This window comes from Rhinolophus sinicus, linkage group LG01 (assembly GCF_036562045.2).
Source record: "Rhinolophus sinicus isolate RSC01 linkage group LG01, ASM3656204v1, whole genome shotgun sequence".
In the NCBI taxonomy this organism is placed as follows: domain Eukaryota; kingdom Metazoa; phylum Chordata; class Mammalia; order Chiroptera; family Rhinolophidae; genus Rhinolophus; species Rhinolophus sinicus.
This window is the reverse complement of record NC_133751.1, coordinates 204,377,572-204,402,073: the sequence shown is the minus strand read 5'-3', so window position 1 is coordinate 204,402,073 and position 24,502 is coordinate 204,377,572. Positions and strand designations below refer to the sequence as shown.

Here is a 24,502-nt window from a genome sequence, read left to right as displayed (position 1 = left end):
ACTCAGGCAAGGAAAGAGGAAAAGTAAGACATTTATTAAAGACTAGAACTGATGAAAACATACTACACAATTCATAAAGTATCTTTCTTCATTGGAACTTCTATTCCTTCCAACGCCTTTTGCTGTTAAAAGAGAGAAGGAGGAGGGGATTAGACGCTGTTGTGTGCATTTCCCGTTCTTGCCATGGAGGCACAGGATGCAGGTTCCTGGGGCTATTCAACAAGGAATCCAAGATGGCACCAGAGACTAGAGCAACGAGGCAAAGCAGCCAGCAACTTGAACAAAGAAAATGTGTGGGAGACACCTACAGAGAGAAAAGGAGGTGCTCTGAGTTTAGAGAACAGAAAACAAACCCACAGATAGGAAGCTCAAGTGTCAAAGAGGAAAGGGCCAGAGGGGCTCTAAGGAAAGGCTGCAACCACATGGCAAGACTCAGGCTGGTCTAAGGACTTGCTGGTGGTGGGAGGGTGGGAGGTTGGGAGGGTAGGGACCAGTCAAGCCAGCAAAGGAGTTGGCTGCCTCAGCTGTGGTCATCTGAGGGTGTGCAACTGGAGGTAGGAATTGTCATTCATTCATCCATTCATTCATTTATTCATTCAATAAATGTGTGCATTGAGTATCTATTGGGGGTTACGACGATCAATAAGGTATAGCCACAATCTCCAGAAGGAAGGAAGGAAGGAAGGAAGGAAGGAAGGAAGGAAGGAAGGAAGGAAGGAAAGAAGGAAGGAAGGAAGGAAGCCTGGAGAAGACATGTCACCTAGACTCCAAGGACAACCTGGGGGCCGGGTTCTGTAGTCTAGCAGCGGGGGCCTGGGAATGGAGGTCAGACCCAGACTGGGGGCAGGAGGAATCGCCAGCCACATGAGTCTTCCACGTGAAGCAGAGGCAGAGAGAAGCAGGGGACGCCGACAGGGTCCACACCACTGGAGGGAGGGCTGATTCCTCATGTCCCACATCACCAGGGTGTTTAGACTCCACCTTCCAGTGAGCGGGTGGAGTCTTGATCTGTCAGGACTGGTTTTAACATAATTCTGGTGACAGTGCGGAGGTGACTTTGAGGGGACCAGGATGAGACCAGCAGGAAGATGCTGATCACACCAGGCTAGAGATGATGAGGCCAAACATGGAGAGGAGGGGCCAGAGCTGGGAGACGTTTCAGAGGAAGGACCAGCAGAACTAGGTGAGTGGATGAGGGTGAGGAGGAGGTCTGAGAGGAATTCATTTGGGGTCTGAGTAAACCGGAGGATGAGTTGGAACCAGGAGGAAGGGTAGGTCCGGAAGGGAAGAGTGTCGTTTTGAGCAGGTTGTGGAATAGCCAATGGAGGCGTCTAGCGAGCTGCCGTTGATCAGGCTAGAGGGGCACTGGGCAACGGAGATTGGAAGAATCCCCAGACAGGTGGGCATGGGGTGGGGGGAAGTGGGGAACAGCACTATTGGGGAGCATGAGGAAGAGGAGAGATCTATGAAGAACAGAGAGACTTGTTGGCTGGGAAGAGAGGTGGGAGAGGCAGTCCCAGAGGCCTGAGGACTTCGGGAAAGAAGGGAGCTCTCATCAGCACGAAATGTGGCCACAGGGTTCAGTGGGAAAGGCGAGGCTGAGGCCTGGGAGGCGGCAAATGGTGGGTGGACAGCAGGGAGAATCAGTGCCCCGAGGGGGACTGGAGGCAGCAAGCGCAGGTGGCTTTTCTTTAAAGTCCAGATAAGAAGGAGATGAGAGAGATTAAAGAGAAGCTAGGGATAAACCAGGGTGGGGGCCCATTGTCATAGATCCTCATTATTCTCAGCGATTCGCCTACTCTCTAATACTTCTTTGTAAACCTCAAATCAACCCTTCTGGTGGTTTTGCATTTGTTCCAGAACATGCTCAGAGCAGCGAAAAATTCCAGTCTTCCAACATGGACATCCGCAGCCGAGGTGAGATGAAACGACGACGATCTGCCTCATTTCAGCTCATGCTAAAAACAAATGTCCTTGCAGTCAACTTAGTGCCATGTGTTTTGCACTTTTGTCCTCTTTAAAATGGCCCCAAGCGTAATGCTGAAGGGCTGTCTAGCATTTCTAAGCATAAAAAGACTTTGATGTGTCTCATGGAGAAAACATGTGTGTTAGCTGAGCTTCGCTCCGGTGTGAGTTACAGCGCTGTGTGGTGAGGCTGACACTAACAAATCAAATCATATATATATATATATGCATGTGTGTATATATGTGTGTGTGTGTGTATATATATATGAAATAAGGTGCCTTAAACAAAAACATATAAATCGTGACCAGAGGCTGGCAGAAGCCTCACCTTGTATTACGCACAGTGGATCAGGCTTCGCAAATTCAGTGCCTGCAGCGACTTTACAGAACACAACTACAGCGGATGACAGTGGACTGTCCTTGGTGACATAATTGGGAGGCGTGTGCACTGAGCGAGCCTCAGAGCAGAGTGTAGATAAACAGCGCCTCACACAGCTGGTGTCTGTCTGGAGATGGGTGGGTCTTTCCTATCTTATGTGGGGGTCTCGCTTCCCCAGTAGGTGGGTGGTCATGGGAGATCATATCAAGAAGTTGTCCCTGATGGGTCTCATACAGAAATCACTCAGAAGCTCACTGAGAGGCCCCTGTTTTAGGGTTACCCCTCCCACGTAGCTGATGACAGGTAGGAATGTTGTTAACACTTCCGGTCAATGAAAGTCTTGGCCTCCTAGTTGGCTGCTACATGTATAGCTTCACCCACCAAATAACACATGCATCTTAAACAAGTGATCCTTGGGGTCTTGCCCTCTCGTGCTGTTTTCCAGACATGGAGAGATTGTCGTGAGGGAGAGCATTAACAGGAAGGAAGACATACAGACATCATGACATACATCCCGATGCCAGAACAGCCTCAGAGATCAGGGGCCTCTCCTGCCTCAGCTTCCTCATCTACAAAACGGAGGTAATGATGACAGAACGTCACCGGACCGTTGCGAGCAATATGTGCAGGGCCCTAACACAGACCCAGGCCCCTTGCGGGCTCTGATCTTGGTCGCTGCAGATACAGGCGCGAGGCGGACTTTGGGTGCACGTGTGTTGAACAAATTGATACAGTCATGACACTGGTCTGTTTCACCGCGCAGTGACTGATAAAAGACCTCACTAAGAACTGCCTCCTTCGCTGCTCTTGGGCATAGAGTTGAAGAATTCCTGCTAATCGACGATCAATGTAAAGGAAAATGGTAGTCTTCTGGCCCCTACGTAATGAAAACATCTGAGCTAGTCCAGCCATAAAGACCAAGAAAATGTGAGACCCTCAACTACAGTCCTTTCAACAGGAGAATAGGAACCTGATTTGCCATAGTTCCTATTTTAGAATAGCGAATAAGAGAACATTTCAGAGATCTTTGTTCAAATGATACCTTTCACTAGCCACTCCGATATATGAAATGATTTTCCAGCAACCTGAAGGAATCCTAGAAAAGTGTTTATTAAGTTACAAAAACACTTAGCTGCTATTTTGTTCCAGAAACTGAGCCAGGCTCTGAGGCTTCCGTGGTACAGGAGCCAAAGTCTCTGCCTGCAGAAAGCTCACCACCGGGAACAGGGCTACATGTCACTCACAGTTTGAAGAGTCATCCTGATTTCCTTCCTTCCTTCCTTCCTTCCTTCCTTCCTTCCTTCCTTCCAACATGATTGAACCCTTATTATATTATTGTTTTTAGCATTAGGAAACAAAAGATATTATTATTAATACTTTAAGACAGACATCATTAATCATATTCTTCTTGTTTTTAAACTAATTAATATGGATAACAGGCTAAGGAGCTTCCAAGGAGTTCATAGTCTAGTAGAGACAAAAACAAGTGAAAAATAATCCCAGTAATAAACCTTTGGAGGACCTGAGCCTGAGAGGTTAAGGGACCAGATCACTGTCCCAACTCGTACCAGGAAGGGGCAGAGCGGCTTGGAGCCAGGCCTGCTGATTCCAGACCCTGCAGACCAGCCTCCTCCCTGCGTCCCCTTGCTGGCCTTCCCAGCCTCACTTTATGACCCTAGGGAACTTGGAGCGCAGTGTGGACACCTGCCCTGATGAAGGTCACAGGAGGGCAGGAACACGACCGGAACAGAAGTCAAAGCCACTCTCCTGGCAGCCTTTGGCCTTTCGTCAGTGCTGCCCTTAGAGAGACATTTTGAAGCAATCACTTAGTTTGATAGAAATCAGGTCATGAATTTATATTGTGATACCTTTATATATGCATGACCAATGTGAGCATAGATTAATAAACAAAATACAGCCCATCCATTGGGCAGTCTCGTTTTTTTACCCCTGAGGATGCTCTGTAAAGCAAAAAGCAATGATTTAAGTTAATAAAACAGGAGTATGATGAGTCGGTTTCTTCATAATGAGCAGTTTCTTGATCTCAGTATAAAGCTGGTTTTTATGTTTAGGGTGCTCAGAGATTAAAAAGAAAACCTACCATTTGCATCTTTCATCCGATGTGATCTCACTGGTAAATTTTCCTTCTGTTTCAGTAAAAAGTCAGTTGACTTCTTTCAAATTCCAGTGGTTAAATATTAATTACTCTATGCTTAGTTGTGTTTTTTTGGTTTTGCTTTTTGTTTTGATAAAAGCACCTCAAAAATCCAAAACGATGGATTCCGTCATCCACTGAAAAAAATGTTTCCTGAATGCTTTCTGTGCACCAGGCACTCTGCAGGGGCTGTGTGACAACAGCAACAGAAGCTCCCTGGGCCCTATATCCGGGAGCCTGGTGGGGCCCAAGGGGACAGAGAGGACACAAGCAACTGCAGTGTCCTGTGAGGAGGACTTTAGGAAGGCCCACAAAGGGACGTGTCTCTCATTGGGAGGGGCCAGAGCAGACATCCCAAGGGAAGTGACACTGAGCTGAGACCTGAGTGGTGAGGAGGAATTAGCCAGGTGGATGTTGCAGGTAGAGTCCACAGCAGGAGAAACTACAAGTATTTCAGGACTGTAGGAGCGTAGGGGCCAGGTGGCCTTGGGAGGGATGAGGCTGGAGACGTGGGCAGGGGCCAGGTCACCAAGGCCTTATGGGCTACATTAGGGGGCTCGAACTTTATCCTGCAGACACACAGTGGTGTGTGCATTGTAATATCCATGAAGGCTCAAGCTTTAGTATTAACTTCCGTGTGTAAAAATGAGCGTGTCCTGAACCGATACAGCTAAAGGTCCCTTCATGCTATCCCTTCACTACTTGGGAACCCTCATGAATACATAGCTACTTTGGCTCCAAGCCCCACTAACTGGGAACTTCTATACCCATGAGACTCAGCGGTGCTCAGTGTGGGTTTGGGAAAGCAGGGCTGAGGCTCCAGCTGCCATGCCCTGGGGACAATGAGGCTGTCCCTCTCGGCTCAGGGTCTGCTTTGCACACCTCTGCTTTATCCCCTAAGTGAAGTGAGCATTAGGGGGTTGGGGTGGAGAAGGACCAGAGTCTCCTCTGTTTCCAGAGAAACCTGAGGACAGTGCAAGGTGGACAGTGTGGGAGCAGCACCTGAGGCATGAATGCAAGCGACTGTTCCACAGTGATGGTAATGAAACAATGAGCCAATGGCAGAGAACATGTGGGGGCAAAATCAGTAAGACCGGTCCCCTGTCGATGTTCAAAAAGACAGAGGGTAAGGAAGAGTCAATGAAGAGCGAGAGCTGGAGAGGAGGCTGGTTGAGTTTCGTCGGTTCCCAGGGTATCCATAGCAACTGCACCCAGTGGGCAGTTGATCTGAGGGCATGAATCCCAGATGGGGCGTGGCAAGAGATGCGTATTTGGAAATAATCTCACATCAGGGATAAAGGCAGGTGAGTGGAAGAGATGGCAGAGTAATCTACAGAAGAAGGGAAGAACTGGGCTAAGGAGATAATACAGATGGTCACCAGGAGTTAAGTTATTGATCCAGAAAAGAAGGCAAGTCAGATTTCATAGATCTGAAGGATTAAAACCCAGTTTGCAAAAGGCAGAAAAGTGAACGGGGGAGGGGGGTGAGAAGGTTGAGCGGGAGCCGTGGGCCACAACTGCGTCAGGAAGCTGAGCAGAGAAGGGTGGGGGGGAGGCAGCTGCTGGGATGGGAGATTGCACCAAAGGAAGAGGCTCTCCTCTTTGTTATTTGTTGTTTGTTGGTTCTTAAGGTGGAGAAACTTGATCACCCCAGTGGCAACAAATACAAAAGCCATGGGAGAAAGACTGAGGATGCAAGAATGAAGAGACAATTGAGGAGTAGTATGTGGCAGGAGAGAAGAGAAGGTGGAAAGACAGGATGGCAGCTGGAGGGCCTCGTGTGGACGTTTGCTAGTGGGGGAGCAGCGGTGTGAAGCCTTTCACTGCAAGTAGCTCCTGTTTCTAAACACACACGTTTTTACCTGGGTCCCCTTACCTGAAGGCTGTCACTCAAAGCCAGTAGTTATCCTCGCTCTGTGCCATGGCATTGGGTACCTTCTCCTTTCAGGAGCAAAGATCCTCGTCCTGGTCTCTAAAGATGGAAAAGGAATGTGGTGGCTCTGTCATTCACATCAAGATCTGAGACGACGTGGGCTACACGACTATTAATTAATGAGGACGATTGGGATTCGCATAACCAGAACCCACACCGCCGCGAGAACCCTCATGAGCATAACTTCATCTTCCTTGTCAAACGTCCCACATGCTCTCCTGCATGGAGTTATAGCCGAACCCACTCTGTTACCACATGTGACCTGTCTCAGCCACTATTGTAAGCCCTCAAGGGCTGCGACTGTCACCTTTATCTCTCAGTCCTCTGTGGGTCTGCCCTGGGCTGTCACCCAGATTTGTTGAATTGAATTAAATTGTCAGGTTCAAAGCAGTCTTGGAGGCAGCTGCACCTCCGTGCCAGTAATGCCCTCAAGGCTCAGAATGGTTTTGGAATCTGGCTCTGGATTTGCCTTCTGAGGCAAATGGAAAGGATTTGTCACCTGAATTTATGCGGCATTTTTCCAGTGTGATAGCCAGCCTCCAAGATGAGCTTCTACCCTAGTATTCACACTCTTAGGTATTCCCCTCTCACATTGAACCAGGCTTGGTCTGTGTGGTCAATAAAATATGCAGAAGTGATGGCATATCACTTCCAAACTTAGGTAATAAAAGAGCACGCCTTCCATCTTGGGTGCTCTGGTCTCTCTCTCTCTCTCTCTCATCATTTTCTCTGGGAGAAGCCAGCTGTCATGTTTTGAGGACATTCTGACAGCCCTGTGGAGGCCAGTATGGTGAGAGACTGAAGCACTCAGTCCAGCAGCCCATGAAGAACTGGGTCTGCCAACAACCATGTGAGTAACCTTGGAAGTGAATCCCTCGGCCCCAGGCAAGCCTTCAGATGACATTACAGCCCCAGCCAACATCTTGTCTGCAACCTTGTTAGAGACCCTGAGCCAGCTACACTGCTTCTGGGTTCCTGACCCTCAGAAACTGTGAGATAATAATCATTTGTGGCTGTAAGCTGCTAAGTTTTGGGATAATTTGGCACAGCAATAGGTAAATAATGCACCTAAGTTGGTTATTAATCTTGCTATTTTCAAAATCAAACCCAATGGCAAATATTTTCCCCTACTACAGAGATTCAAACGAATGGGCCATAGATTCTGGAGGCAATTCCAAAAGAATTGTTCAAAAAAATGTTTTCAGCAGTGGTTACACTGTTGGAATAACTGTGTATTCTTCCGAAGTGACAATTTGAAGGAGGTCTAAAACGTAAGCTTTTTTTTTTTTAAATCAAGCCTCAGATTGTACACCCAGCACTTCAAATAAATTGGAGTATGCCTAAGGAGGATCAGACATTGAACTCAATGAGATAGTAACCTGTGTCATTCATTTTAGTGGAGAACTCTGAACATAGGGTGAATTTCACAATTCTTCTGGAAAGCAGCATGGAACAAACAGAGCCTTTAGCAGTCTGACCTATGTGGACCCAAGCCCCATCACTGCCACTCTCCAGCTGGATCAAAGTCCTGCGTTGGCCATAGCCTTGGACGAGTTACAGAAACCTACTAAGCCACAGTTTGCTCCTCCACACAATGGGGAGAGTCACTGTAGGCTCACAGGACAGCCGTGATGGTGGAAGGAGAACATTGCGGCAGACAATTAGTACAAAGCAAGTATTTGGCGTACACAACTCACGCCATGAGTTACTACTCACTGGTAAATCTTTTTACCGCTTCTGCTGAGCGGATGACACACCTGGTTTATAGAACTACCAGGGAGACTGAATGAGAAAAGTGATCTGTAAAAGGGAGAAACTAAGTAACTGTTACTTTCACCTGCTTACCCACCAAGTGCAATTGAAGGTGGAGGGCAAAGCGGAGATCCAAAGGGTGGCCATTCAGATAACACCCCAAAGTGGGCCAGGAGAAGAGGGCAATGCCGATTTCCTGAGCCAGGTTCGATATTTCGACTTCTGGCAACTTCTAAGTGATCTGTAATGCCTCAAGGTTACCTTTTCAGTGATTTGCAAAGCAGGTTTATGCAGAACGTACTATCTTTTCATTTTTCACTTAAAATATTTTGTATTTCAGGGGTTTATCTCCTATGAAATGGCTTCAACAGAGTCTGGCTTGATGAGAATAGGGTCTGTTGGTGTCCTAAGGAAGAAAGTAGGACCACTTACCAAGTGGCTGTTCATGAAATTGTTCACTTCTGGGTTTGTCAGGAGTGAGACCTGTGACATAATAACAGTCATAAGGCAAAGCACCTCTGTCCACTTCCGGAATGTTCTGTGATTTTATTATTGATGCCCCATATATGCCTCTTAAGCAAGGAAACAGTGGGAGATCACCAAAGTTTAGCCACCGTCAGCACCAACGGGGAAAAGCCTCGGGAACGGAAAAATGGCTCCTAAGCCACAGAACACTAACCACTCCCACTTCAAATGAGAGGTAACACAAGAAGGAAAGAAAGGAGAGCGCTCCCTCCCCCAACTAAGAGTCATAAAGGGATGGCCAGCTCTAGTCCCGTGGCTGGAGGATTGCCAAATTCATGCCCAGCCAATCAGATGATGTTTAGTTCTGATCCTCCCAATACATTATTGCATACCTGGGCCTTATACCTTAGGCCACGCATCCTAGAGGGAGCAAACAAGTTCAAGTTTAGAAACTCTCTTAAGGTGAAAACCAATATCTACCCTGCCTATTTGACAGAGATGTTGAGCCATCCAATGAAATCATATATGAAAAACTCTGTGTAAATATAAAGGGATACCTAAATGAAAAATTGTATTACTATTGCCTGGTGTTAAGAAAGGAACTAAGGGGGGTGGGGGGTGGGAGATGAGGGTAAGGGGGATCAAATATATGGTGATGGAAGAACTGACTCTGGGTGGTGAACACACAATGGGATTTATAAATGATGTAATACAGAATTGTACACCTGAAATCTATGTAATTTTACTAACAATTGTCACCCCAATAAATTAAAAAAAAAAAGAAAGGAACAAGAATAAAAGAAAATGTTTTTTCCCTGTAATTACTGTAATTGTTCAAAGGTTATGTATAGATATCTCTAGTTTTAAATAATTCACTAACAGAAAGCTTCAATAGGAAGTTGTTTCAAGAAAAAAAAAAATATTAAGAAGGACAGATCTCAACTTACCAAGTTGGTAATTGTTTCTCCCCGTAGAGGATCTCAGTATGTTCGCAAAAATCATCTTCAGAATCTTCAGCATCAGGAAGTATCAGCACATGAAAAAGAGAAAAAGGAAAGACACCGTAAAACGCAAATATTGTCTGGTGGGCCCTGATGTATCATGTAATTCATTTCTATTGCAATAAGGCAGTATATTATATTAAATAATTGTACATGGTATCAAGCACGTGTGTCTAACAAAGCATGTGGGGAAAAGCAACTTCCATGAAGCTTAAATTGACTAACTCGCTTTCCCCTAGGTTCAGAATCACTCCCAAATGCTGTGGGCCAGGAAGATGGAAGCGCGTTATATGGACTTGCAAATAGACTGTGTTTAGGTCACATTTGGAGTTTTCTGTCTGTGAAGTTCCCATGTGTGTTCAGTTAGGCAAGAGATTACATAAAAAATACATGGCTACACAAAAGCTTACAACACATGAATGCTCATAGCATCATTACTTACAATACCCCTAAAGGGGAAATAACCCAAGTGTCGATCAACTAATAAGTGGATAAATCAAATGCGGTATATCCATGCAGTGGGTTATTATTCAACAATATGAAAGAAAGAAGTACTGACACATGCTACACCAGGTGCAGCCCTCCAACGGATGATGCTGAATAAAGGAAGCCAGCCACTAAAGAACACATACTATATGATTCCATTTGTCAAGAATAGGCAAATCTATAGACACAAAAGCAGATTAGTGGTTACCAGGAGCTGAGAGGAATGGGGAGTAGAGCATGACTGCTAATGGGCACGAGGTTTCTTTTGGAGGTGATGAAAATATTCTGGATTTGGAGAGTGGTGATGGTTGTACAACCTTATGACTTGTACTAAGACCACTGAACTATACACATGAAAAGGGTAAATTATATGTGATATGAATTATATCTCAATAAAAGCATTATTTTTCTCTTTTAAATAGGGACACATGACTAAGCCAGGCCAATGAAAGTAATGCCAAGACATATCTGCAGCTGGAACTAGAGAGAAATGCTCTCTTTTCGTCCTAAGTTTAGAGAACATGAATCTGGAGTAGCTTGTAGCTTTACTTCCTGCTATAAGGAGAAAGGTCATCTGCAACAAACAGGGGTGTGTGGAGGCAGGAGTGTGGGAGGGGGAGAGATGGGGGAGGAGGGAGAGGGCAAAGGAGAGGGAGAAGGGGAAATTAATGGGACACAGACGGCGTTGAAGGTCCCTAAATCGAGTTGTCCATGAGGCCAACTCCCCCTTTTCTCTCTGGGAGTGTGATCTAAGGTATTATCCCATTTTGACTGAGGCTCTCTCTAGTTGAATTTCTGTCTCTTGAAATGGAAGACAGGAAATAAAAGAAATACCTGTCACCTCTCCTCCCCGGAACTCAGAATTTCTGTTCAGTTACTCTTCCTCACTTTCTCCCTTATGGACTGCTGTGGGTCTCCTGGCTGAAAACCTAGCTAAACCTCATCCCACCCACTCCAAACCAGAAGGATTTGTCTAAAGTCAAGTTTAGTCACTGACCTTCAAGTGTTAGCATTGCATTCTTGGTGGCTACAGTGGTATTACGTGGTGGCTTATGCGTCACATAGGAACTGTTTACCCTCTACAGATTCCTCCTTCAAAATGAAGAAGAAATACAAACTACCCATAATTCAAATATCTATTCAGTTAAAGAGAAGAGACTACCAGCAAATTTAGAAATTTGTTTTCTCAAATTTCTTTACAGCTTTTATACTTTTTAAAATTATGCGGTGGAAAATCTAAATTTCTTATGAATGAGTTTCTCTCATTTTATCCTTACCAGAGATTTTCCATTTAATGTAAGTCCTTATTCACCATAATTTGAATTTTCAGTCTTATTTGCCATCTTTCATCTTTCTTTACATTATATTCTTACATCTTTCTTTACATTATTTTCTTTTCCTGGCAATTCTTCTATATTCTACATGCTTTTCAAGTGATCTTTATTTTGTCATGACTCTGGGATTTTTTCTTTTCATCTTTCCACCTTCTATTTTCTACTTCCAACAATTTGTTCTATGTCTAAATTCATCCTAGTCTATTGTCTTTCACGTTTGTAGTATCACCATTTATTTCACTGAAAACGGTTAACAGCTGTTTTCTAATTTTTTTCTGTTTCATGTAAGTAATCTATTTCAGAGTTTCCAGGAATTGCTTTGAGTGTCCATCTGTTTTCTTCTCTTTCTTTTGAATTGCAGAATTCTTTAATTTAAGGAATTCTTTTTTTTAAAAATGTGCTCATAATGCTCTACAATCTCCTAATCATTGAGAAAAAGCAACTAGGAGAGTTTATGTTAAAATCTGATTTGTTTCAAGGGCTAACTTAACTGAATGTCAGAATCTTCTTTAAAAATTTGGGATTGGAAAAACCGTGTGTGGTCTCCACTCTGCAATTAGAAAGTTGCAGCAGATTTGTGGGTTGCCCAGACAGAGTTAACGTCCCAAAACAGACATGAAAGAGGAATTTAGTGAAACATTTATTAAATTAATTTCAATTGTGTTAAAGGTCATAGAACAAACTAGAGTCCATTTCTCTCAACATTCACTCCTAACTCCCAGCCCCATTCTCTCTCACATGTCCTGCCAACCTCCCAGCACCCCATCTGCTCTTAGCTAGTTTCCGGCTACTCTTTTCCATTCGGTCAAGGCTCTACTGATAGGCCTTCAATCGCCACATTACCATTAGGATCAACCAGCCATCATTGGCATGACCAGTGAGGCTCTTGTGACCTGGCTGCCGCCCTCCCCAGCGCACCCCTACCCCTCTTTCTCCCTGTATCATGTGTATCCCAGTCATAATGCATTTCTGTCCATTGCAAGCCACCCGCTTCTCTCCCACTTCAGGGAACTCCCTCATGATGTCTCCTGTGCTTGGAGTTTCTTTTCCTCCACCCCTTCTACCCCGTCCCCTCTGTCGTGACATCCTCCCACCCTCCACTTCTCCGGTTGAATGTCAGTTTCCCTGGGAAGCTCTCTCTGCCCCACCCCTCAATATTCTGTCTTCTCTTATGTGCTCCCACATGCTCGCCTGGTCACCCCTGCTTAAGGGACGGCACTCAGACTCATCTATAAACTCCACAGGACCAGAACTGTGCATGTCTTCACTACCTCTAGTTTTTCCCATCTAAACCACAAAATCAATAGCAACAAAATGCTTGGTCCTGGACATTTCTGGGCTAGCTGGGCAGTGAGCGTGTGAGTGTGTTGGCTATGAAACATATCTGAATTTCTAGATACTTTAATGGAGTCTAGAAAAGGAGGCCCTTGGTATTTGCCCTAGCACCAAGAAAATGGGATCCTGGGGAAATCACCCCCAGAAACCACCTGGGGTTGGATCCTCAAAAGTTGCCAGTGTGAACAAGATCAAACAATAACATTATGCTTAACTAAACACAAACTTTGCGTGGAGAAGGCCCTAATAACCTGTGCAAATTTCTCCTTGCACCAATAACACCACCATCCCCTATAATAAGAGTGTCCGACTCGTTATTTTCATTACTTCCTAATTCTAAAATGGGCTTCCATAACACTAGACTTTCCAGGGTGACCACTTCATAAGGTATGTAAATGTCTAGTCACCGTGTTGTACACCTGACACTAACATAACCTTGTACGTCCACTGTAATTGAAAAATACGTTTAAAATAAATAAATAAACAAACAAACAAACAAACATAAATAAATAAATAAAAACGTGGGCTTCCACACAAAACACTTAAAGTGTGGGTATGTTAATAATATGGGAATATTAACCTTTGTGTATGATTTTTGAAGCTGTAATTGTATATTCTTTTAATGCAGTTTTCACTACAGACTTAAATCTTGAAAAACAGTAAAAATAAGAGTAGAGAAAGATATCATTGGACAAATACAGCTGCATAATGGGAGAAACGTTGTTCAAACACCTGTCAAGAATACGATCCCATTATGAATAAACAAACACTGTAACAGTTAGGTTTTCATTCTTAAAGCCAAGAGGCTTCCTCCTGCTGTCATATTCCTGACCATTTCTTCCTCAACAAGTACTTCCTGGGCACCTGGCCTGAATCAAACATCATCCTGGACTGACAAAAGGCGACATTCCTGCCCTCATGAGCCATGTGTTCTGCTTTGGAAAGCAGTCAACAAACAGACAAATGCAATGTAATTTCCAGTCAGAAATGTATACATTATTAATTGTACAGTAGTGTGGCAACTCAATTTCGATGCAACTGAGGGAAAAAGGACATGTGGTGCCATTCATGGGGCATCTGTTAGGTACCAGACACGAGGCCACATCCTTCACGTGCAGCGACTCTCTTGGTTCTCTCAACAACCTATCAGGTAGTCTTTATTGCTGGTGTTTACCAGACGAGGAAACTACAGATGATAACGGTTAGGTGTTCTGTGCTAGATGGCGGAGCTGGTCAATAGTTTTGAACACAGGTCCAAGAAAAATGTCCCTCTCTGTTCCCCTAAACCTCAGTGCCAGTGAGCTGCATACTTAGATCTAAAACTTTTAAAAATGTGCTAATTGTTACTTTAAGCTGTTTCCCAAATCAGGGCCGGGGAGGGGATAGAGAAAAAGAGAGAGAAGAAACAGACTAGGGGAAGTAAGGGATACGGAACATGAGATTGTAGGTGTAAAAGGGAAGATCCAAAATGAGGAAGCAGAGCTATGCTTCCTCACACCTGGGTGATATTCCAGCTACTCTGTCACACCAGTGTGCTTGTCACAGACCCTAAGAGGTGCTGTCCCTGGGAACACGAAGCCCCTGGTCATACCTCTTCGCTGCTGCTAGACTCGGAGCTGGCGGACCAGCGGCAGTGAACCGATGCGTCCTCCACCTCACCGGCAGACATCCAGACGGTGCTTCTGCAAACGGCTGCTGGCTGGAAAATGCAAAGCAATGGGTTTGTATCTCCCGCAGCTCATAGAAAGGTTAGGACCTGTCCAACAAATTAGGCAATATGGTAGGGCTTGACAAAATGATGCAAACAGAAAGGCAAGATTCATAGAGAGAGGCATTTCGTTTTGACAAAATGAAAATTTCTCAAGACCTAAGCAGAAACAAATGAAATATTTAAATATCTCCTGGGCCTTCAATCCATGACAAGTCCCCGGGAAAAAGCACATATTTCCTTCACGAGCCCTGAGTGGGCTGCTCTGAGTCCTTTCCCATTCGAAGAAAAAGAAACAGGAAATACCTAAAGGACTCTGCTTTCCTCTCCTTTGGCCTCAGATTTCATTAGAAACAGAGGCTGTCACCCTCAAGTTTGGGTCCTCTGTAAAACAGAGTCACGGCGAAAAGGCTCATGAAACAAATAACAAAACAGACTTCTTTTTCAGAACTTATATCATTGTGAGGCAACCCTGACATAATCAAACTGATAGTGTAACAAACCCTCGAGAACTCATACATCTGAACCTGAACAACTTGGAAAGTAGAATTCAGAACGTCTCTGGGATATTCCTTTGGTGTTGGCCTCTTTGTACTCACTTTGCCTGGAACCGTCACTATTTCCATTTTAAAGAGCAGGAACTTGGGTAACAGGGGTTAAATAATTTGCCAGGGTCATTCAGGACCACGGACTCCAGAGCTCAAATCCGCAACCATTGCGCCACACTACCCCCACCCAGGGCACACAGCGTGGACACAGTTAGTGCCTCCCAGGGTGGTTGGAGGCCAGACAGTGGCCAAGCTCTCAGTGTGACTTTGAAACAGCTTCAGGTCATGGGAGAAGAGAGGCACCTTCCTCACGTTAGTTCTGGGATGGTAGCCTTTCCCACCACACTTACCACATAGTAGCCCGTTTGGAAGTCGCAGGTCGCAGGATCTTCCCCAGAATCCCTCCTGCACGTCGTCTCCTGAATGCTGAATTGCATATCTATGCTCATTCTTTCCTCATCCAGGAGATCGACCTTCACAAATACAAAGCATCAGTTTGCCATTGATGTGTTTCAGAAGCTCACAATGCTAGAAATCTTTCTCCCTACACAACGACAAAACGTTCAGAATCATCCACTGTTAAAGCCACCAATCGTCTCAACCATCACCTAGCTCCAGGTCCTCATTCTGAAGACCAGAGCAAACGTTACCAAAGGCAGGCACTACTTCAGGGAGAAAATGGAACCGGAACTTCACGGTCCTACCTCCAAGGGAAGTGTTGCGTCGAATGGCTTACATTTACAATTTATCCTCATTATTCACAGGTCCCATACTTGCTAATTTGCTTCCTCACTGAAATGTATTTGTAACCCCAAGTTTCACTAGTCGGGGTCCTTTTGCAGTCATTCATGGCTGTGCACAGAGTGGCAAAAACCTTGAGTCACCCGATGCAAAGGTTCCCAACTGAGATCAAACCAGGTGACACTCAGCCTTCTTGTTTCAGCTCCCATCCTGGGGTCCAGTGTCCTTTTTATGGCCTCTTTTGTGAAACATTTTTTGCTTTTTGCACTGTGGTTTTCTGTTTAACATGGCCCCCGAGTGTCATGCTAAAGGGCTGTCTAGTGTCCCTGAGTGCAGGTTGGCTGTGATGTGCCGCGTGGAGTAAATATGTGTGTTAGATGAGCCTTGCTCAGGCGTGAGTTACAGCACTGCAGGCTGTGAGTGCAACGTTAAGGAATCGACGTATTGTTAAATAAGGTGTCTTTCAACAGAAACACACATAAACAAGGTCGTGTATTGATCAGTTGACAAAAATATTGTGACCAGGGACTTATAGGAACCTCACTCTTTATTCCCCCAGGAGCAGTGGTTCAATATTCACGAATTCAGTGTTTGCAGTGACTTTATAGAACACGACTACCGTGAATAATGAGAGTCAACTCTATGTACTTTGAAGTATCATTTGGCTGAAAGAATGTTCCAGAATTTCTTAACTCCTGACATAGTAAGAAATTCAATGACAAGTACATCTCTGCTGTACAGTGTTACCCAGCTTCTCTTCCTGCTTGATCAGTTCTGATTCATGAATGCGTTGACTCTGTGTTCTAGTCCTTTCCACCAAGAGTGGGATGTTCAGGGAAACTTCTGATGACATGGAGGTCACGTGACTCACTGAGAGCCTACTGTGTCTCTAGCACCAAAGGCAGAGTAGAGAGGACTCCATGCAGCTTAGCGTCCAGTGGGGGCGCCACACAGCTAACACAGGAAGGAAAACTAGACAACATTATTCCAGATGGCTATGGTGCTATGAAGAAAAGCAATATGATCATGGGTACAGCAGGGAGGGAGTGGCTACGTTAGAGAAAGGGCCAGAGACATCCTCCTGAGGAAGGGCTATTTCAGCTGAGACGTAAAGGATAGGAAGGAGCTCATCATGAGAGGAAAAGCAGAGCCCATGTCCTGGGTCAGAGCAAATATGGCTGCAGTGGCTGGAGCAAGAGGAGAACCACACCGGTGCTGGAGAGATGGGGTGTGTCAGATGACTTATGGTCTTGTAGCCCACGGGCAGGTGTGTAGAGCTCATTTGCACTGCAATGAGAAGTTAGCAGAGGGTTTAAGAGATAAGATCTGAATCACCATGGCTGCTGCCAGCACACACGGGGGCAGGAACAAGATGGCAGCAGGGAGACCAGGCAGGAGCTCACCGTGGTCCAGGACCCAATAACAGCCTCAGGCTGCAAAAATCTCTTCCCTCTAGTTCCTCAGCCCACCTTGTGGCAAATTTGAGTCAGCAACACATTCAACCTCGTACCCAGTGAGGAGAGAGGTGGTGACAACACTGTCGGGGAAAGCACAGACCACTTATGGGTGCAAATAATGGGCACAGGTAAAAAAATGTTATTTTGGAAGTGGCCAACTCCAAGTTCAAAATGGGGGTCTTCATGTCTCCTTCTAACTCAAGACGAGGAGTGAGGACACAGGACAAGTAGAGTTTTCTAACAAGTAGAACGAAAAACAATCTCGCCATTATTTACTACTGCATTTATTTATAATTTTAGAATATTGAGAATTAAATCTGAATCTCATTTAAAAATAAAAACTTCTCCCATCAGTAAGAGTGCATTGCTCAGCTCTCCACCCTCCAGCATGCTTCAGAAATTTCCCTTAAAGTAGTTTGATGAAAGCAAACGAGCAACCCAAAAGCTTACTTTTAAAAAATGAAACTGGGCTTTGGAGTACAGATAATTTTCTCGAAATGTGAGATGATTTTGCAACTTTGTTTGCATCTTTAAGGACTTTCAAACTCTCTTTCTAGAATAGAGAGAAAAACCTAAGAGTTTTGCTTTTTCGTTTGGACTCATGTCCAGCCAGTAAATCTCCGCTCTGTGTTGTTTGAAAAAAGTAGGACGACCTGAATGCTCAACGAAAAGGAATCAACTGGAGAAAATTCAAAACCCAGTCTTGCTGTTGAAACAAGTTGCAGTACTTGACAGGATGGTCCTGTTTTCCTTAAAATATATCTTTTATACCCATATATGAAGAGAAAAAGAGCCCCCAAAATATTCTCCCATAGGATGTTCATAGTGAGTATCTCAGAGGAATGGATGATGGCTATCACTTTTAGTTTTCTCTTTCTTGTTGTAGTTTCTGTCTTTTTATGATGAGCATATTTTTTTTTTTATTTCAAGAAGAAATAAAAATATACATCAATAAAAGATCCATAACAATTCTTTTGGGGGATGGTAATTTTATATGTCTGTCAACTTGGCTGGGCCACAGTGCCCAGACATTTAGTCAAACATTATTCTGGATGTTTCTGTGAAGGTGTATTTTTGGATGAGATTAATATTTAAATTGGTGAATTTTGAGTAAAGCAGGTTACCCTCCAAAATTTGGGTGGGCCTCATCTAATCAATAGAATAAAAGGTAACATCCCTCAAACAAGAAGAAATTCTGCCAGGAGATGAGCTTTGGGACGTAGAGTGCAATTCTTCCCTGGGCCTCCAGGCTTTTGGCCTGCGAAATCTCTCTCTCTCTCTCTCTCTCTCTCTCTCTCTCTCTCTCTCTGTTGTTTGAAAAATGTACATATATGTGTGTGTGTATATATATATATATGTATATATATATACACACACACACATGTCTGGGGTACACAAAAAATGTATACAAGTGGACACTTTGGTCAACGTTGCTCAAGCAGTAGTTCGCCACAATCAGAAATGTCTGAACGCTGATGGTAACCACTTTGAGCACCTCTTGTAATTGCAGAAATCACACATGACTTGTATTCACCTTATGTTATTGGTATATATTATTATAATAGTTTTTTCCTTTCTTAAAATGTGTGTACCTTTTACATATATATATTCATAGACTATGCATTCTGTTGGTTCTGTTTCTCTGGTGAAGCCTAACACAATGACCATTTAGGTTTTGCAAACTAATCCCTTATTGTCGGGTAAAAAGTAAAGATCAGGTTAGCTACAGCCGGCTAAGAATAATTTAGAATAAGCCAAAAAGCAAGAACTGCAAAGAACATGAAAGGTAAAAATGGACAGAAGTGGGCACAGACACAGCAAACCCCAAAGCCTCTGTGGCTCTGCCTGCAATGTCCCGGAGTCCATCCACTCCCCCCTCTCTGCTCCCCCTGAGGCTCAGCTGCCATTCATCACCTCCTGCTCCCTGCACTCACTGTCCCGGCTTCCTCTGTCACACCCACTCCATACAGCAGCTAGAGGGATCTACAAACACAAAGATCTTCAAGCACTTTCCCTGTTTAAAGCTCTCCCCACCCCACAGGGCTACCCATTGTCCCAACACAGACCCACCTCTCTAACCTCACCCCCCCCCCATTAGGGTCCTTCAATGTCCTCCCACTGGCCTTCCCGTGGCTGGAAATTCTTGTCACTGCGTTTTAGTTCAAATACACTTCTGCCTCATCTGACAGCTGCCCCAGCCCCAGCCCCAGCCCAGACCCATCCATCCATCAACCTGTTTTGTTTTCTCCACAGGACCCTCTAGTCTCTGAAACTAACTCCATTTATTTATGTGATTGGGTACCCCCTTCACTCTGCCTCCCCTTCTCCCCTCGCCTCCTCTCCCTTCTCTCTTCCTCTCTCTCCCCGGTAGGATCTGAGCTCTATGAAAGCATGGCCTGGTCCATCCTCTTCTCTTCCTGTCCCAGCACAAGGCCTGTGCCCTTCCCTTTCTCCACTTCTGTCCCCTGAGAAAACAGAGTGAACCTAATGTCAACATTGGAGCAAGGAAGCCCTCGTCATAGAAGTCATTGCCTCATTCCTTCTCATCCTTTTTTTACACTTGGAGCTTAAGAGGTAAGTAAATTAAAGTCAACTGCAAGAGTATTTGATCCAGGTCCATTGGTAAAACCCAGTGGTTCTTAACCCTGACCGTACAGTGGCATGACCAGCAGAACATTTAAGAATATGAGCTCCACCCCAGAGACTGAGATTTAATGAGTCACCATCCCTCCTCACATCAGGAATATTTCAAGCTCCCAGATGATTCCAGCGTGCAGTGGGGTCGAAAGCCACTGGGTTTATTAAGCAAATTCAGGAATAAAGTAGCAGGGCCTGACCTCTCACCTAAATCCACTGAACTCTACCCCGAAACTCCTACACATATATAAACATGACTAAACTACCTGTTTCCTTTGGACATAGTCCTGGAAGTGAAACTATGAGATCAAAAGTTATAAATATTTGTTATTTTTAATGTTTAACATGCTTATAAATATGCTCAACATATATTTCCAAATTGTTTCCCAAATATAATTTTACCAAATGCCTCCTGCAGTGTTTGTGATTTCTTTTTCACCTTGTTATTTTTCCATTTCACCATGCTCTTTTAATTCTGATTTGTTTGGCTATCAAAGAGGTTGAGTATTTTTCCAAATGTTCCATGATCATTTGTATTTCTTCTTTTGAGAACTGTTTGTGCCCTCAGTGCCCGTGATCTCTTCTTTCATCTCTCTCCTGAGGTCTTTGCTGCCTCTCACATCTCCTAGGATGGAGGGAATATACCAATGTTTGGGGCCATCTTTAGTGTGTTTATAAAAGGTGTGACTACTATGTACAGTAAAGCAAAATGTGAACCACTCCTGAGAAGAAAGAAACATCACCAGGAGAGATCAAAGGAGGAGAGTTTTTCCTTCTGATGGGAGAAGAAATGAAGTTTCCACGGAAGGGGCATGGTGGGTGTAACCCGTAATCAGAAAAGGCTGGGGAGAGGCAAGAAAAGTCAGGTTCCAGACAGAAGAGCAACATTTAATAGGTGGAGAGGTATCTCTTACTTATGAACCTGTGAAAGATCACACACGCGCATACAGAGGTGTGTCTATTTGCAGGCTCATGTGTGTGTGTGCTCAGGTCTACAAAACCAAGATGGCGCACGTGGCAGAACGTGCACTGGGGAGCTGTGCCTCACCCGGACTCATCTCCCTCGGCCAAATTCCCATGGTGTCAGTAACTGGCTCTCTCAGGACCTGTCCTCACATTCTTATTCATTTAATCAACTACTCACTTTCTTCTGCAGTGAACACTAGCTAAATGACCAGTAAATTTAAATTTTGCACACTTTACAAGAGGACATTGATTTCCCCACACCGCAAATGGATTTCATGAAATGCAAAAGACGGAAACCTATACAGTGGTGTGCAAGGAACAGGGTTCTTTATTCTGGTCCAGTACTTTTCCAGAAAGAAGCCACCCTTCAGCTTAGCAGCTGACTGCACACATCTCGCTTGCCTCTCACCACAATGCCCAGGCCAAGTGACCCCACTCTGGCGACGACAGCCTGGTTCTGGAATGGGGACCTAACTAAAGCATAGCCATTGCCTTCACAACCTACAGCCCACTTAGAAAAGACACCTGGGACAATTCAATTAATGTCCTAGGACTCTGGAAACTGGACACTGAGTCATTTTCTGAAGAAAAGGGCCAAGATGAATGTGTTATATTTGGAGACGGGGGCTAAGAAACCACGAGCCCTGTGCTCTTCAGTTACACAGGGAACAAGCTAAGTGCTAGCTAACAGGGTACCCAGCCGGGATGGGAGACGTGAGCGGGTAGAGAGACAGAAAGAGCAGTGGTGGCTCTTGAAAGAGCAGTGGAGGGACTCCTGGCCATGCTGCCACTCCAGTCCCACGTGGCCTGGCTGCGCAAAATTCTCATTTGTAGCACCAGTAACTTTACAGACCATCCCACCTCCCATCTTCACCTAACCTCGCTGGGGGTGGGGGGTATTTCTGCCCCACATTGCACAGGAATGTCAATAGACAGTGAAAACACCCGGGGATCAGGACGGGGAGGTGACTTGCTGTCTACATTTCTCATTTCCTTTGAAAGATGTTTCAGCGTCTCTTTCTTTGTCCATCACAGATTTAGTGGTTGGAAGCACAAGAAAATTCATCTTTCCCTATTTCCCAAAGTTAACAGGAAACAGACTATTACTAAACCAGCCAAGGAAGGTGGATTTCTTTAGCTCAAAAGCCAGGATTTATTTCCTGTAACTATTAGAAGCAGAATTGCTGAACTTGAAAAAGCCTCATTTCTAATAAACGAGTAGTTCTTAATAAGGCATCTCAAGAGGAACCCCGGGGACTTCGGCTACAGAAGCAGGACGCGTGGAGGGTAACATCTGGAAACAGGAAATGGGGCCAGAGGGAGGGATACAGCAGAAGAATCAGGCCTGCAAACGAGCTTTGAGAGCCTCATGACGAGAATTGTAATTAAATCCTTTCTCTGCCCAAAAGCCGTAGGAAAGAGACAACTAGCTAGTATCGTTTTCCATTGGAAAAATAAAAAAGTGCACCCAATCAACTGACGAAAGAGAAAAGAACAGGAAGCAGTTTAAAGGGGAGTGGAGAAGAGGGTATGTGTACTTACGCTTTTTACGGAGCTTCTGAAGGCCCGGAATAGATACGGGCTCGAGGACTGAGCATTCACTTTTGCCACAGAGACACTGAGAGCTTCCGTCATGAAGGACTGGTTATAACTATACACCGGGAAACCTGGTCATGCAAGCACACGGGGACACAGTGACAACAGGCACACGAGCCAGGACAGCTCCACAGGTTTAGTGCAGGGGGCCCTGTCGTTGAGTTCCTTACCTGTACACATCCAGTGGTTCAACCCAAGAGCACACATTAGCAGTATCTTCAGCACCATCTTCTCCATCCTGGGGAGAATACGTTTAATTCAGAGCCCGGGAGGTAGTCTGTATGCCGGTGGGGATGACAAGTCCTCCTGAGAGCAGCTTTTTATCCAAGGTGACCTGGTTTGCTCTCTCTGGCTGGAGCAGCCGTTAGTAACCAGAAACAATTGATCCTGGGTGAATATTTACTACCGCCTTTCCCTATGGAAAGGTGCCAGTTTGAGGCCACTTTTGAAGTTTCGACCTCAGCATGGGACTTTAGCCCATGGCCGAGACATCCAGAGGCTGGGGGACTGCTGGGTGCAGTTTGTTTTTCTTGATTTTAATTTCATCTACATGTACAGTTTATTTCTCTTTAATTTCATTTTAGAGGGAGGGAACGTTTCTTATTTTCAATAAAACAGTTCATTTTAACTTGTTGTCTGTTTAGATCCCTCTCATGTTCCTAAAGACCTTGCAATTAACTGTTTATGAAAAGTGTGTGGTTATTTCCATATCTTTCTGGAAATTATAACTGTAAAGGGGATAGTTTAATCTATAGGACTTATACACGCCAAACAAGGACATGTGTAATAAAAGGCTGTGACACCTTCCCGTCCCCAACCTTCTCTGTGGAGGGCATTTTTTCACTTCCCCCGGATAATAAGGTGATGATTCTCATGCATGACAAATCCCAAGGTTGTCGTTAAAAAGCAGGGACACTTCAGAGTAAATATAGTTGGTGTTCCTTGAGGGTCATTGTGTTCTCATTCTTGGAGTTCACGCATAAGAAACTGTATTGGGCTGTGGTGTGGAAAGACCTGGACTTTCTTGGCTCCACGCTTGTCAGGAATGTACCCTTGGTCATGGTACCCAACACCCATGAACCTCAACATTCTCCTCTGTAAAATGGGAATAAATGGTTAGATGTAAGGTGTATTATTAGTCAGGGTTTTCCAGAGAGACAGAACCAACAGGATGTTTATATACAAAGGGTGCCAAAACAATGTATACCCATTTTAAGAAAGAAAAAAACTGTATTAAAATTGTAATACTCAATATCTACCGATAACAAAAGATGAATACAAATCAGGTTTGATTTCTGCAATTACAAAATTACAAGAGGTGCTCAAAGTGGTTACCATCAGCGTCATTTTAATACAGTATTTTCCTTTCTTAAAACGTGTATGCATTTTTTTTGGCACTCTGTGTTTGTGTGTGTGTGTGTGTGTGTGTGTGTGTGTGTATCATGTTTATATATAACATAGATTATGCTTATATGTTTATAAATGTTATAGATATAAGTGTTTAAATATAAATATGTGTTAACATATATATGTATGATACAGAGAGAGATTTTTTCTAAGGAATTGGCTCATACAATGGCAGGGTTTGGCAAGCCCAGCATCTGCAGAGTGGCCCCTCAGGCTGGAGACCCAGAGAAGAGTTGCCATTTGAGTCCAAAGGCGGCTTGCGGGCCGAATCCCTTCCTGCTCAGGGGAGGTCTGTCTTGGTCTATTAAGGCCTTCAACTGATTGGATGAAGCCCACGCACATCACATTAAGTAATCTGATTTAGTCACAGCCTATTGACTTAAATGTTAATCTCATCTAAAAAAATATCTTCAGAGAAACATCCAGAATAATGTTTGACCAAATATCTGGGCACCATGGCCAGTTGACACATAAAACTAACCATCACATAAAGATTAAATCACAACCCCTTGAAAGAGTACTTGGCAAATTAATTGCTCCATAAATGGTAACTGCTAATAAGAATTCCATTCAATGCATACTGTTTAGTATCCGCTAGGTATAAGGCAACACTGTTGTCCAGGGGACACCTAAATGA

General features: G+C 44.5%; 1 protein-coding gene across 1 annotated transcript; it reads right to left on the bottom strand.

Annotated features, from left to right (window-relative positions):
• Positions 1-11: 11 nt before the first annotated feature.
• Positions 12-22,812, bottom strand: SPP2 (secreted phosphoprotein 2). The gene is made up of 8 exons (XM_019739793.2): positions 22,629-22,812; positions 22,405-22,529; positions 15,412-15,534; positions 14,397-14,504; positions 9,597-9,660; positions 8,617-8,667; positions 6,376-6,471; positions 12-122 (listed from the first exon to the last, which is right to left on the bottom strand). The coding sequence occupies exons 1-7, from the start codon at positions 22,693-22,695 to the stop codon at positions 6,386-6,388; spliced, it is 624 nt and encodes a 207-aa protein (XP_019595352.2). The 5' UTR covers positions 22,696-22,812; the 3' UTR covers positions 12-122; positions 6,376-6,385.
• Positions 22,813-24,502: the final 1,690 nt, after the last annotated feature.